This window comes from Protopterus annectens, chromosome 12.part0, assembly GCF_019279795.1.
Source record: "Protopterus annectens isolate FY-2018-M chromosome 12.part0, PAN1.0, whole genome shotgun sequence".
Classification (NCBI taxonomy): Eukaryota; Metazoa; Chordata; order Ceratodontiformes; family Protopteridae; genus Protopterus; species Protopterus annectens.
In genome coordinates, this window is record NC_056746.1 from 577,696,099 (window position 1) to 577,712,249 (window position 16,151).

General features: G+C 41.4%; 1 protein-coding gene across 3 annotated transcripts in view; it reads right to left on the reverse strand.

Annotated features, from left to right (window-relative positions):
* LOC122816727 (cytochrome P450 2K1-like) overlaps window positions 1-16,151 on the reverse strand; it is a 657,641-nt gene that overhangs the window by 415,883 nt on the left and 225,607 nt on the right. For all 3 annotated transcript variants that reach the window (XM_044089718.1, XM_044089719.1, XR_006367097.1), the window contains exon 5: window positions 7,286-7,462. In XM_044089718.1, coding sequence (XP_043945653.1) covers window positions 7,286-7,462 — 177 coding nt within the window. The remainder of the gene's footprint in view (window positions 1-7,285; window positions 7,463-16,151) is intronic.

Genomic DNA, 16,151 nt, shown 5'->3' on the forward strand with positions numbered 1-16,151 from the left:
GTTTCTTGTCAACCCGGGACAAGGGAATAGAGACTCCCTTGTAATATTTGGAAAAAGAGCCCTTAAAAATCTGAGAGATTCCCTGTATCAGGTCTATATTAGAAGCACAAAAATACTTCTAAGTGAATACAGAAACAGCTACACATATTCATCAAATCGCGTTTAAGCAATTCGATGAATATGTCATAGGGTAAGGAGATGATTTGCCAACTTCACGGAGTTGCCCTTTCCTTCCTATAGTATGATCTCAGAGTTCATATATTTAGTTAGGGGGGTGTGTGGGGGCAGAGCCCCCCACATTGGGAGGTGTGGTGGGTGAAGCCCCCCATCTGTTTATGATGTTAAATTCATAGGTTCATAGGTAGGTACTAAGCTATTGGCCCTAGGGCATATATAAGCCTAGCCAAAAAGGTACCCTGGCTTTCGCCACCCAAGAAAATTATTTTCCTGTGCCCCTGTTGAGCAGAGTCACAGAAGTGATCCCCAGGATGAATTTCCTGTTTCCCATCCAATCATCAAGATTGTTCTTGAAGAGTGCTAATGAGGAGCTCTGTTTGACATAGATTGATAGTCTGTTCCAGAGTATGGGAAGTCTCTGGGACAGGAATCTATCCCTCCAGCATGTTCTGTTTATTGTGGTGACAAGGTTTAGGTCCTTACAGCATGTAGCTTGGATTGGGATTTCTTTAAGTGGAGCATGTCCAACAGCTCTGGGTTTTACATAGCTTTGTATGTTAGGCAGAGATTGCCTCTGATTAGGCGATATGCGACAGAGTAAAGCTGGAGATTTTTGAGACAGTCTGCATAGGCATCTGTTTGAGGCCAGTAATCCTTTTTGCGAGGTATTTCTGTGGCCTTTCCAGTTGTTGTAGATGTCTTGTGAGGTACATACCAAAAGGGGCATTGTACTCTATAATGGGTCTAATGAGTGATGAGTAGAGGGGAACAACTACCTCTTTTTTTCTGGATGAGAAAACTTTTGTGATGAGGTGTGTCATGTAGAAGGATTTCCTGACCACTGTGGCGATGTGAATATCAAAGGAGAGACTACTGTCCACCTGTGTCCCAAGGTCTGTTATCACACTTTTGGTGTTAAGTAGACTACCACCTATGTGGTAGTTCATGGGTACAGAGTTTTTACCAAAGGAGATGACAATGCACTTTTTGGCATTGAGCTTCAGGCCATGGCTTTCACACCAGGCATCTGTCTCAGGGAGGCCCTTTTGTAGGATGTCTACATTGTTAGGAGTTTTGATTATGGCTCCTAGTTTGCAGTCATCTGCAGACTTCATTAGCCAAAGACCTTCTGTGTTAGCCTGTATTTCAGAGAAGTAGATACCAAACAGGAGAGGACCCAGGACTGAACCCTGTGGTACTGTCACTGGTCTGAAGTCGGATTTGGAGTCTGCTACTTTCACAGTGTGGATTCTGTCCATGAGCCAGTTGGCAACCCATCTTGTGACATAGGGATTTCTACCTAGTTTATTGGGTTTATCTATAATTCCAGAGTGGGGAATGGTGTTGAAAGCCTTGGTGAGATCTAGATAGGCTATGTGAACCACATTACCCTCATCTATGGCTTTGGTGGCTGCTTCAAAAAAGTCTATCAGGTTTAGGAGACATGATCTGCCTTTTACAAACCCAAACTGGGTGGGGTCCAGAGTTTGGAGATTATCAATGTCTTTGTTTATGAGTTCTATGATGATACATTCCATGGCCTTGCAGACCAGGCTCATCAGGCTAATGGGGCGATAGTTCCCGGGGTCCGTTGTGGCTCAACCTTTGTGGAGTGGGATAACCATCGCGGTGCCCCCTTTAGTGGGCACAAAGCCTGAGGTGAGGCTATGATTGAACATGGTACTTAGGTGGGATGCCAGTTCATTCTGTAGTTCATGTAGAATGCAGCCTGGGATATTGTCAGGTCCCATGGATGCTGTGTTCTTGGCTTTGGAGAGTGTGTTTTTTTACCTGTGCAGCCATGATTACAGGAACTTTGCATTCTTCCGGTATAGAGATGGGCCCTCTAGGGGTGAGAGGGGGGTAAAGTTAGCACTGAACCTGTCTGCCAGGATGTTGGCAATATCAGTTGGTTCTGTATATTTAGTGCCATTGTGCTGTAACTCAGAGCAGATCTGAGTGTTGCCATTGAGATTCTTGACATAGCTATAGAATGCTTTGTGGTTGTATTTTAGAGTCAGTGGCAATTTTGTTTTTGTAACTAGCTTTGGGGGATTTTATGAGGAATCTCAGCTTCTTACTGAGGCTGACCAGGGAGTTCCTCCAGTCATGGGATTTTATTCTTTTTTGCAACAGTTTCTTTCTTCTGTTGCAGAGTTTGTTTATGGCAGAGGACCACCAGATTGGCTTCCTTGTTTTTGAGGATAGCATCTTGGCTCTGTTAGGGATAGCATGATCCATGCACTCGTGTAAGTGCTTATAAAGTGCATTTGTGTAGAATTCAGCAGTCGTACCTCTAGTGTGTGTCTGTCTGTGTGGGTCTCATGAAGTTTGCCACTTCTGTCTTAAGAAATGTGAAGCTGGCTTTGGAGAAGTTTTTTACGGTGGTTTCCCTAATTGGGGGTGGGGGCGGGATGTGGATGTCTAGGGTGATTAGCTTGTGGTCGGATCTGACCAATGAGGCATTGACCTCTGGTGTGGAACACCAGTCTCCCATGTTGGTAATGACCAGGTCTAGGATATTGCTGCCTCTGGTGGGGGTGTGAATAAATTGATCCAAGGCGTTGGAATTTATGAATTCCAGAAAACGTTGAACAAAAGAGTTGGTACATAAGTAGTTTTCCCAGTTAATGGTGGGGGTAGTTGAAATCACCCATTATTAGGGTGTTGGGTTGTACCCTAATATTTTCCAGTGTATCAAGAAATGAGGAGTGAGAATCCTGGGGCATGGTGAGGGGTCTGTAGCAAGCTACAATTTGGATTGCGGTCTTGCCCAGAGTTAGTTGCACTTGGATAATCTCTGATGCATTATGCTGTGCAACTAGCCTGGAGGTGTGGATAGCCTTAATGAATATGGACACGCCTCCGCCTTTAGTGCTTCGGTCCGTGTTAGGTGGCCGAAAGGTGTGGTATAAATTATAGCCTGGTAATGCAGGGGTGTTCTCTGGAGCTTTGAACCAGGTCTTTGTCACTGCACAGATGTCAATGTTCTCCATTTTAAGGAGTGCCTCGAGTGAGTGCATTTTGAGGTTTAGACTTCTAGCATTGAGTAGCATTACCCTCAGATTTTGCTTGCTTGTGCCTGTTATGGTGGTGAATTTGTCATTTGAACCTTGCCTAAAAAAGGCACTATAGGGGTGGCAAGAGCCTTAGCCAGTATCCAGAATCCCAAGGGTGGCAGGTGCGGGCCATCTCTGGCAAAGCATCATGGTCTGTCGATCATGTCATCCAAGGCAGACAAATACTGAATCCCCTTAGAATGACACCAGAAGTGAAGCTTAGCCAATTGTTGAAGTCGATCATTTTGTCCTTGTACTGTGGTATCATTCTGGATGATGGCAGGATGCTACTCAGGGCTAGGGTCATACCTGCCTGGGCTACAAGATTGGAGATCTCCTCCGTGTCTCTTTTCATGTAGTCCAGGGAGGTATGTCTCAGGTCATTCACACCAACATGGACAATGATAGAGTCAAATTTGTACTTGTTGTGGAGTGACCTGAGTGCGTGCATTATGTGGCGGATCCTGGCACCCGACAGGTAGCTGACAGTAACTTTCTCCTTGTTTAGCCTGGTGAGTGGAACATCAGTGTGCCTGTCTATAGAGTCACCTATGACTAGAGTGTTGGGTATGTTGTTATGTCTTATGGGCTGTGGTTGAGCGGCACACTGAGTTTGTGGGCTATGTGTCATTTGTGTTGTGTTGGGGGTGGAGTTTGCTTGCGTTTCTGCTTTGGCGGTCCCTATTGCTTGGCCAGGTTTTTACTGAGAGCCTCCGCGAATGTAGGTGTGTGTTTTGTGTTTCTATGTGCGTATTTTGGTGGTGTACGTTTTCAGGGACTATGTGATGAGTGTGGTGTAGTGCAAGTGTTTACCTTCTCCTCTTGACTGTCTAGTCCAGTCTTGGGTGAAGAGAGCTTTGCTTCCAGTTTGGCTATATAAGTGCATCTCTCACAGGTTGTAGTATTGGGTGGTAGGAGGAGAGGGTTGTCTGTGTACATAAGGCAATTGCTGCATTGCCCCAAGATGCCCAGATTCATCAGGTAGACAGGAGAAAGCACCTGGAGCTGACCCTTAGACATGCCTGGATAGGTGCTTATTTATTAAGTACTAAAAACTGCTTCCCTCTAGACAAGTGAGGAAAGTTGAGTGCTGTAGTAATTTGTAGCTTATTTAGTGCTTACAACGAACAAGTGCTGCGCTCAAAGACAGATTTGAGTGCTGAAACTAAAAAAAATGGCTAGTACTAAGAAACAAAATTAAGCTACAAGGCTTCCCTCCAACATAGAAAGGCTTGGGGGCTCAAAAGCTTACAAATAGTCCTGGATACAACGAATCTGTATGTGGAATAGATTACTTACTGGAAAGGTAGGAAACAAGCTTAGAATTTTTTTTCCTTCTCAAATGCTCTCTTTGTACACAGTAGGAGTGCCTGAAATCAGAATATGATCTCACTGCACTCAGTTGAGTGAGCAAATGAGATGGGCCCAGTAGGAGTATCCAAATACAAATTTACAAGAGAGGCATGCAGTTTCAAAGCCACCAAGATTAACATCAAAACAAGAACAGGGAGGGGGCATGGGAACTAAGTGTAAAAACACAGAGCCACCATTTTCAGTTCAATTAATATTCAGTGAGAAACAAAAATAAATAAAATGCAGTACTATATGAAAAAGTGCAGATAAAAGTGCACTTAAATTCACTTATACATCCAGTTGATTGCAGGTAGATCTTAGCCGGCCAAAGCTCAAGTATTTAGTAGAAAAAAAACAAAATGTACCACTTATATAAGGCAGGACAGCCCCTAGGCTAAAACACAAGTCTTTTTAGCGAATGGCCGCGTACGTTTTTCCCTAGGGAAAACTTCGCTTACGTGGCTGTTCGCTATTTTTAGGTTTCATGCATTATGTGTCGAGTTTTATGTAGTCACACATATGCACTTTCATTTTTATAATATAGACCCTTTGTATCAGCTTATACCTCTCATTACACGTTTTGATAAAATCTGCAGCAGAGAGATCAAAAACTAAATCTATATCCAAATGTAAATTCAAAATCTCATTTTTCACATCATCTGGGAGATTCTGAGAATGCAGCCAGGCAAATCACCTCAAAACAGTACCAGTGGCCATAACCATGGTAGTTCTATCAACAGTCATACACACACTTTAAACAATGAGTTCTGACCTTTTAGATGGTAGAAACTAAACCATTTAAAGCACATTTTCCTCACAAGAAGAAACTGCAAACAAAACATTTCTCATGCTTCCACGTTTAGTCAGAATAAACATTAACACATGAGCCTGATGATTCAAAATTCTGAAAATCAAAGTTGCAGAAGCATACACTTTTCCCCCATACTTAGCAATTATTTTCTCATCTTTGTCAGAAAATATAGGATTGAAATTAACTAACTATTTAGCAGCAGTAGGATTAACCAAAGCTATAGCTGCTGGGTGAGGTTTGAGATGAGTATATAAAAATATAAACATTTAAAAGGCTGAGAAACTTTATACAACTGATCTGCCTTTTTAGGAGCACCAGACTAACTATCAAGAAATTTCAGGCAATGACACACATCCTGCAATGCTGACAGCACTGGGTGAATGGGTGAAGGCTCTGGAAATTCCATTTGTACTAGCTCACTATATTGTCTTAGGGAAGCTTCAGTGCTCTCCCACTGAAAACACTGGCACATTCTGGAAATAATCTCAGAGAAGGAGAAACCCCCACAAGAAGAAACAGATACCATGCTCTCTTCCAAATCTGAATCAGAAATATCTAGAGAAAACTCTGCATCTGTCCTTTCTATCTTTCTGTTCAGATTCAGACTCTTGAATCTCTTCAGGAAAAGAGGCATCCCTTTTTCTTTTTAGCAGCATTCACCTTAAAAGAAGGATCAATAGCTTGAATTAGACATTGAGCCTGATCTAGTAAACTACTTCTGTCCAGGGAAATTTGAGTAGGAGCAGATACGTGTTTAGTTTTCTGTTTCTCATTGACAAGAAAAATGGGACCAGCAATGCTGTCAATGGTAGCAGTAGCAGCTTTCCAAGAGATAGGTACAGCATTCTGACTAAACAGGGAAGATTTCTCTACGTCTTCTCCCAGGAAAGACAAGAGTGGATCCCCATTACCTACTGAGGGGATCTCAACATTTGCAGAGGATGACCCTGTCCATTTGGCTGTCTGTGTTACACCAGAGAGATACAAAGTAAAACATGAGTGGTCTGAGGAACCAGCTATGGTCACAGCATGGTCACCCACCTGTGGCTGAGACAAACCGCTAGTCTGCTGTAGAGGCAAAGGCTGCTTGTTTAACTTTTTATTTTTGTGGATGAAAGAAGGACTGACTGTGGAGCCAATAGTTTGTTCCATGGTCAAGCTTATATTAGTGCATCTTTTCTGTGGAAAACATGTAGCACAAGTTTCTAAAAATTTTAAGTTATAAAAATCACTTTTCCCAATAAAGAAACAAAGTAAAAAAGCACTTTAATACACTTTGCCACCTCAAAAAAGTACAAGAAACAGTTTTCCAGAGAAAAAATGATTTTCAACTACGTTTAACAACTTTTAAACTGACGAGAAAAATGTTCTCCGCTCTTGTTTTTAACCGTATTTAAAGTCTCGAGGCAGTCCATAAAACACAAACTCCAAGTAGAAAATTAACTTTTTTAAGCAGGAAAGTATAATTAAACAGATATTGAAATGAAGAAGTTTGTTCCCCAAAGGGAACTTATCTGCCCAACAATGGAGCCGCACAAGTTGACCATTGATCCTTGAAAGCCTTGAGAAGGAGTGTTCTCTTCAGTAGCAGGAAAGCTCTGAAGAGCTTGACACTCTTACCCTCTCTTTTTAGGTAGCTCAGCTTGAGATGCCTAATGGTTTGAGCTTGTGGAAGGTGCGATGAAGCTGGCCAGCTGTTATATCCTTGGCAGTATATAACCCATGTATCATATGCTGTAGCACTGATCAACATGATGAACATCAATTGATTTCGCTGGGGGTTTAGTTGAATTCAGCAAGAAAAGAAATGCATTGCAACACAAAGGTCTCATCATAGAACTTTCCTATTCTAATAATGCTTTAAGTTTTTGATATAAAAGGTTACCTCATTTTTTTGCTTGACAAGGAATGCATCTGTGAAACTTCTTATATCACTGGGGTTAAGAGTTGATTTACATTCTGCAAGAATTGTTTTCACCTCTCTGCAAAAATCTTCTCTGTTTTTAGACATTTGCCTGAGAGCACCAGGAAGAAATCCCAAGCAAGGAAAGGCATTACAAAGCTGAAATGAAAACAGAACATACAATCAGTATTATTCTACTCGATACATTTTTTCTACTAGTATTATGTATTGTAAATTACATGAAAACTATAACCAATTTTATTTTCATGCACCCTGAGGGGAAAAAGGAATAGTAGGAACTGTCAGCATTAGAAACATAACAGAAATGTATTTGTATACATGTGTATGTAAATTTTATTTATTTACTTATTTAGTGTGTTAGGTATAATTTATTTAATAACCAGCTAGGTGATCTGGTCCAAGTATAGTTTTCAACCATGACAAGGGTCTCATAGGCCAGTACAAAGGAGTGTTCTGGTGTTTTTAGGTATTTTAGTGAAATCAATACATTCCAGTTATTTTATATACATTAATGAAATATCAATGCATTTTTAGAAATATTACAAAAGGAATAACAGTGATATGTGTCACAACTTGGTAGCATAATCTAAGCATAACTTAATAACAGAAGAAAAGTCTTTGTACATTCCAAGCATAGCACCATTAGCAGTAAAGATTTATGCAATAATACAATAGTACCATCACAGTATGTTTTGCATAGTCTAATTCCATGAACTACTATTTGGTATATATTATTTACATTTGCACATATTTACAGCAAGCTTACATTTTGTAGATTTTCAGCCTCAGAATTTTTTTTTTTCATTAGACATGCTCCAGAAATAAGATTCTAAAGGGAAATGACTTTGAAGTTATCTTGGGTCCTTGAAGCAGTCGTGCTTGATGTGTTTCTAAATTACTTGTTAAGTTTTTGTCCAAATTCTTTCTAGGCTATTTTTCCGATGTCTGTAGGAAGAAGAGTTCAGTTTGCAGGAATAATTTTGGAGAAAGTTTCCTACTTTCTGATTTTGGGTTATGCTGTTTAGAAATAGTGAAAAGAGACTAGGGCTTAGGATAAACCCTTGAGGTACTGCCACTGAGAATGTGCTTCCCTCTAAATAATTACAACATAGGGCAGATTTAATAAACCCTACATGGTCTGCTAACACCATGTGCATATCTCAGTGCACTGTTGTGTATTCAGTAAGTGGTTCTACATGGTGTGTAGAGCAGCTGCACAACCACTGTAAACATTGTGGCATGCTAATTATAGCATAAAAAGCTGAATTGTATGCTAATCAACCAATCCAAGATGGCGGACTTATTCAACAAGCTATAAAGCAACTGTGTAGACTCAGTGCTGGTTTTCCATGTGAATTCCAAAACCTATTGGAATACAGCCATGGAAAGGAGTCTACACAGAAACAATGTTAGGGGCTGCTGTTCCTTTAATTCATGTGTATGTGCAACAGGCCAAAGCTTATGCTGTTGCTGCTGCTGATAGACCAAGGTCAAGAAGCAGAAGAGTTTTCAGACCCTGGGTAACTTATCACAACCTGCATGACATGGAAATTGTAGAGCGCTACAGGGTGGGCAGAGACACACCACAGGAGCCCTGCAACCTCTGTCGTCCTCAACTCAGTGCCAGGACAAATGGAGGGGAACCCATCCCAGTGGAGACAAAAGTATGTGTAGCACTTAGAATTTTAGCTACAGGACCCTTTCAGAGACCAACAGGGGCATGATGGGGGTGTCACTGGCATCAGCACCCAGGATCCTCCAATTCCTGAATGTTATGCTCAAATATGTAAGTGACCACATATATTTTCCCCGTACAATGGAGGACAAGGTCACAAATATGCAGGATTTGTATCCTGTAGCACACTACCCTGAAGTACTGTGTGCCATAATTTGTGCACATGCAGAAATTATGGGACCAACCAAGGAACAGGGATGACTCCACATAAACAGAAAGGACTTCCACTCTGTTAATTGCCAGGTTGTGTGTAATGTTAAGGGAATCATCTTAAATGTGTATTCTGGCAACCCAGGCGGTTACCATGACTCACATATCTGGCACACTTCCCAACTGCATCAGATGTTCACTAGGGGGGGTATCCCATCCCCCACAGGGCCACTTACTAGGGGATGCAGGTTATGTACTGGAACCATGGCTGATGATGCCCATCAGAAATACACACACACCCGCTGAAGAACACCATAATGAGGCACATGCTCAAACCAGAGATATCATAGAGCATGTGTTTGGGCTGCTGAAGTTGCAGTTCTGGTGCCTAGATACATCTGGGTGAGCCCTGCAGTACAATCCACGTACATATACTGAAATATTCACTGTCTGTGCCATGCTACACAGCATTATCCTGAGAAAGCAGTTTCAGCAGTATCAACAAGGGAAAGGGTCACACATCCCACCACCAATGGCAAGGTCATCACAGCCACACGTAGGTGAGGAGTCAGAGAGGGAACCAGCAGCTACTGTGGGTGTAGGCAGATGTAGGCGTGCTCAATATGGCCTTGCATTGGATAACAGGTGAAGCACAGCACATTCACCACCTAGGGGCTAAAACCTTCATACTATGCACATACAGATAGTAACACTGATGCCAGGCAATGCTCACAACCTTTACCTACCCATGTAATGGCTGTGTATTACTAGCATTAGACAGAGTCAGCCCTGTACTAAAACTGTTGCAACTGCTGAATTTACAAGGTAAGTGTTGAACCTGGAGTGTATTGTGTAATAATATGAAAGAATGGCATATCCTTGCATGTTGTTACTTGGTAATGCAAGTAAGTAAGCGGTGGGTGATTTGTACAGAAATTACTTTAACATGCCAATATTCTGGCAGATCGATTCAGTGCCAACTTCACCCCCCTCTCACCCCCTAAATGGCCCATCTCAATACCGGAAGATTGCCAAATCCTGGTAATAACAGCCACACAGGTAAAAAATGCACTCCCCAAAGCTAAGAATACAGCATCCATGGGACCAGATGACATCCCGGGCTATGTACTACATGACCTACAATATGAACTGGCACCTCACCTAAGTGTCATGTTTAATCATAGCCTCACCTCAGGTTTCATGCTCACTGAGTGGCGCACAGCTACAGTTATCCCACTCCACAACGGGGGATCCACCTTGGATCCTGGAAGCTACCGTCCCATCAGTCTGACAATCCTTATATGCAAGGCCATGGAGCATATTATCATGGAACTTATAAACAAAGACATTGGCAACCTTCAAACACTAGACCCCACCCAGCATGGGTTCGTGAGGGGCCGATCTTGTCTCCTGAACTTGATTGACTTCTTCGAATCAGTCTCCAGAGCCATGGACAAGGGTAAGGTGGTCCACACAGCCTATCTAGACCTTGCCAAGGCCTTTGACACCATCCCCCACTCTGGAAGCATAGATAAACTTACTAAGCTGGGCATTAATCCCTACATCACCCAATGGGTTGCTAACTGGCTTACTGATAGAACCCACACTGTAAAAGTAGCCAACTCCAAATCCAGCTCCAGACAAGTGACAAGTGGAGTACCTCAGGGTTCAGTCATGGGACCGCTCTTGTTTGGTATCTACTTCTCTGAAGTACAGGCCAACACTAAGGGACTCTGGATAACAAAGTTTGCAGATGACTGCAAACTGGGAGCCATTATTGAATCCCCAAATGATGTGGATACTCTACAAAAGGGCCTTACAGAAACAGATGTTTGGTGCCAGAGCCATGGGCTCAAGCTCAATGCCAAGAAGTGTATAGTTATCCCCTTTAGGAAAAAAACATGTATCCGTGAATTACTATATAGGTGGCAGTACACTAAACACCGAAAGTTTGATAAGAGACTTAGGGACACAGGTGGACAGTGGTCTCACCTTCAATAACTACATCACCACAACAGTCAGGAAATACTTCTATGTGGCACACCTCATCACTAAGGGCTTTTCATCCAGAAAAAAGGAGGTCATTTTCCCACTGTACTCATCCCTCATTAGACCCATTATAGAATACAATGCCCCGTTTGGTATGTACCTCTCAAGACATCTGCAACAACTGGCAAGGCCACAGAAATACCTCACTAAAAGAATCACAGGCCTAAAGCAGATACCCTACACTGACCGCCTTAAAAAACTCCAGCTATACTCTGTCGCATATCGTCTACTCAGAGGCGATCTTTGCTTAACATACAAGGCCATGTCAAACCCAAAGCTGTTGGACATGCTACACTTAAAGAAATTCCAATCCCTCAGAGCCACACGCTCCAGGTATCTAAACCTTGTCATCACAATAAACAAAACATGCTGGAGGGATAGGTTCCTGGCCCAGAGACTCCCCAGACTCTGGAATAGATTGGCCATACATGTCAAGCAGAGAGCCTCTTTGGTCCTCTTCAAAAGGAACCTTGACGATTGGATGGGAGAAAGGAAATTCACCCCGGGGATCACATCAGTCGCCCTGCTAGACAGGGGTCCAGGGAAGTAAATAGTGTGGGAAGAAATAGCCAGGGAATTGTTATGGCTAGGCTTGTATAGGCCCTAGAGCCGATAGCCTAGTACCAACCTATGAACCTATGTGACAGCAGAGACTTATGTGACTACATGTGCCTTCTATCAAGTAGTAGGCCTCAGGCATCAAAGATTCACACAGTCATACTTCTCAAAATTACTGATGGTCACTGAATGTCCTCAGTTTAGCATCTTACTTTTGTACTGGAAAATCCTTTGAAGAGAGAAGTTAGAAAGTAATGAGACACATTTCAGTTTCAGACTTCACAACCCTCAGAAGATTATTGAAAATACTCTGACACAAAAATGTTTGATTCTATCAACTGTCTTAACTTTTGAAGACCAAAATATGCCAAAGGTACAATTAGCAAAACAACATCACAAACACAGATATACTAAGCACTGTCAGCTATGCATCCTGAGCATCAGAGACAAATGTTATGTATCCCTGAATCTAAAATATAGAAAACAAGGATATGACACAGTTATAATCCCTTGCACAGGGGAGGGGGGAGCCTAGGATGATGCAAAAGGTCAGTGAGTGTGTGAGAGTAAGAAAGAGAAGCAGGCAGACATTTAGATAAAGTAACAAATGGCCACTGAGACAAAATGAGCTTTAAGCTTTATGGCTAAACCATGTAAGTGGTGTGTGTGTGTGTGTGTGTGTATGTGTGTGTGTGTGTGTGTGTGTGTGTGTGTGTGTGTGTGTGTGTGTGTGTGTGTGTGTGTGTATGTGTGTGAGTGTGTGCGCGTGTATCTGTATGGGTCCTCCAGGTGAAATTGGTGTGTGACTGCATGAACACAGCCAAGCTTTCTGGATCCCTGAGAGTGGACAGAAACTCTTCATTTGCTGTTAGTGGTGGCTCTGTAGCAGCCCCCTCTGTACCCATATGATCATGGGCTACTACAGTTGCTGTCCTCTGTTCAGATGAAGTCATGTCAGTGGCCCTATAGTGCACCTGATCATATGTCCTACTCTGATCACCTACTGCATTCACATCAGCAACTATCTGCTGCCAGATTTGCATTCTTTCTGACATATCTCCATGTTGCCTCTCAAGCTGAAAGGTATCATGTTGCCTAAAAGCTTCCACAATGGCCTGATTTTTCAGGGTCATTGAAGTGGGGGTTGGGGATTGGGATGCCTGGGTGCCATAGTCCTAGGTGATCTAAAACACAACAGAAGGATAAGACACATATTCCTAGGTGACATAAAACACAACAGAAGGATAATACACATTAAGTATTACATAACTAAAAGTCATGTTTCCAGATAACATATGAAAGGTAACGTTTCACTATTACCCACTGGAGAAACATAAAAGAGTCAAGATATTGAAATATAAAAAAAGGAATTATGCGAATGTAACATATTACAGTCACACACAAAGCAAGGTTGGATCCAAAATAAGGAGAGTAAAAATAGCAAATCATCTTGTTTGTGCCAAAATAGAAATGCAACTTAGCTCCCTCACCCCCAAAAGAACAGGCAAATGACATATTTTGTTAAACAAGTGCTATCAAATGAACTGTCCCTGAAACATATGCACAGATTTAATACATAACGTTCCATTTTAAGCTATTACCAGTCAGCTGTGGCCAGCACTCCCCTAGAGATGTGTATGGTCCAACCTAGAAGGCTAAACCCCCTGTGTCATTGACAATATAGGACATTTACGTTTCACAGAAATAACAATACATGAGGGTACACAGAAAAACAGTTGTAACATTAGCACTTGTGATGACAGTTAATGAGGTTGTACATCTGAGAAAGTGAAATGCCCTGACAAACATGCCCATGCCATTAGTACACTTCTAAGAAATGCATACAGATAAAAGTAGTATTTGCTAATGCATATATATATATATATATATATATATATATATATATATATATATATATATATAGGGTTTATATCACATCATCGAATGATGACAATATCGAATGACAGAACACCGAACAGAATTCATCGAAGCATTAAAACATCAAAATGATGTCAATGGCAGTTTTCAATGATGACATGCAACATTAAGGGTGTAGACAGGGGGGAGCCCCCCTGCACCCCCCACACCCCCCGCTACTTAAATATACCAACTCCGAGATCACACTACAGTGTAGAAAATGGAAATCTTCCATTTCCGCACTGTAGTGCACTGAACTGCGATCTCCAAAGTGGTATGTTTAAGTGGCAGGGGTGTGGGGGGGGGGCAGGGGGTCTTGCCCCCCTGCATGGAGCAATTTGTTTTTCATCTACACTCCACATGTTTGTTTTTTTCCCCATTTCGATGTTGTAACGTTCAATGAAGTCAGTTCGATGTTCTGTCATTCGATGTTGTCATCATTCGATGTTGTGATATAAACCATATATATAGTAACAAATTTTCTTCTATGCAGATATATCCCAAAGTAGTATCTTCTTCCATGTTATCCACATAAACAAATCTCCTCATCTTCAGGTTCCCTAAACATAGTGCAAATGCTCCCTCAGTGTTTGTTGCTAATGGATTGCAACTGTGAATGTTGACTTGTAGGGAGAAGGAAAACAAAACAGCAACAGCAATTCAGACTGCCGTACCTCCAATGGGTGTGTCAGTCAGGTTAGACTTACCAAGTGTAGAAGTAATTGTATCTTTTAAATGTAAGTAAGCAGCACACATTTCACAGTTTCTTTTCAGTAACATCCAACCTCCCTTTCATTTGTTGACAACTGTATATTATTTAAGCAATAACCCACGTCTGGGTGTGGGTAATGCTAGATTTAGCCATGGTTGGTCTGCAAACAAAGACAACCGTGGGTAAATCTAGCTTTACCCACACCCAGACGTGGGTTATTGCCATTATACAATGACATTATTTATGAAATAAATACTTACTTTTTTTAAATAATGTCTTTGTATAATACCTGCATGGGGCCCTTCCGTGGTTTTCCGCTATCCTGGGGCTTTTTCTGATGTACTGCGCATGCGTATGCTTATGTAGTACATCAGAGCTGTGTAGAAGAAGCAACAGAGAAAGGAAGATCTCCGTTGCTTTTTTAAAACTGTTTCACTATGTTAAACGAGTTTAACATAGCAAGATATCTTTTATAAAAGCAATGGAGAAAGGAAGATTTCCATCATGCAACACCGCTAAGCGATGCTGTTTACACTCAAAACTTAAGAATGAATAGGAGAATTATGGAACTGTCATTTAACTATTCTTTCTGACAGCAGGTGTAAGTGTAGGGCTGTAATACAGATGGTCCTGGGTTCTAACGCAGAAAGTGCAACATATTTTTACTGTTGTGACAGTCAAGTTTATAGCAATGAACAGACAATATACAAGTGTTATTTCAACATTCTTGTGGCAACAGGTATAAGTGTAGGGCTGCCATACACATAGTCCTGTGTTCTAATACAGGAGATTCCATACATTTTTACTGTTGTTCCATTTCACATTATATTCAGTCCCACTTATAACACTTTAGATAGCTGAGCTTATATGAATTGTATGTATGACTGATGACACCCTTATCATGTTTTCAGATGTATGACTGAGGGTATACTGTCTACTATGTAAGTATAATCCTGCTATCTTAACTTGGATGGCCTTCACATTTAAATAAGACACATGCAAAAATGAATCTATATACAAAAGTCCTTGCCAGGTTACACACATACATGGTTAACACCTCAGATTGTCAGCTGTATTTATTAATGATTCATGACTATATTTGAACAGCACTTCTTCTGTGGCAAAGATGGAAAATCACAGCTGTGGAGGACAATGCTTTGAAACTATATGTGGAAACATAAAAAATTAAGGCCCTATCTAAGAATATATCACATATTTACAACGCAGCCATGTGTTACCTCCCCATGCACTGCAACCCTGGTCTATCAGTACTTTTTCACAAATATTTCAACTACACTACATAAATTAATAACAAATGTTATGTGATATACCATGCACATCTTTCAAATGACAATACACATTCAGATTTTAAAATACTTGTGGCAATGTGGACATCTGTTTGCATATAGTTTATAAAGCTGACTCTTGAACTATACTTGCACATTTGAAGACAATCACAATATGCTATTCATTGCACACTCATCAACATGCAGAACCTGAATTGTTTTTACAGTTGAACATGCCTACACATCCATTTCATGCATGCCTCCCAACATCTTCTCTTTGACATCCAGTACTATCTAGCCAGAAGAGCATAAGTGTATATCTGACAGTTACCACTCCAGTTCCATGGGTTGACAGCATTTTGACACTTGCACAAGCCTACACATCCATTCCATGCAGGTCTCCCAACATCTGTCCAACAT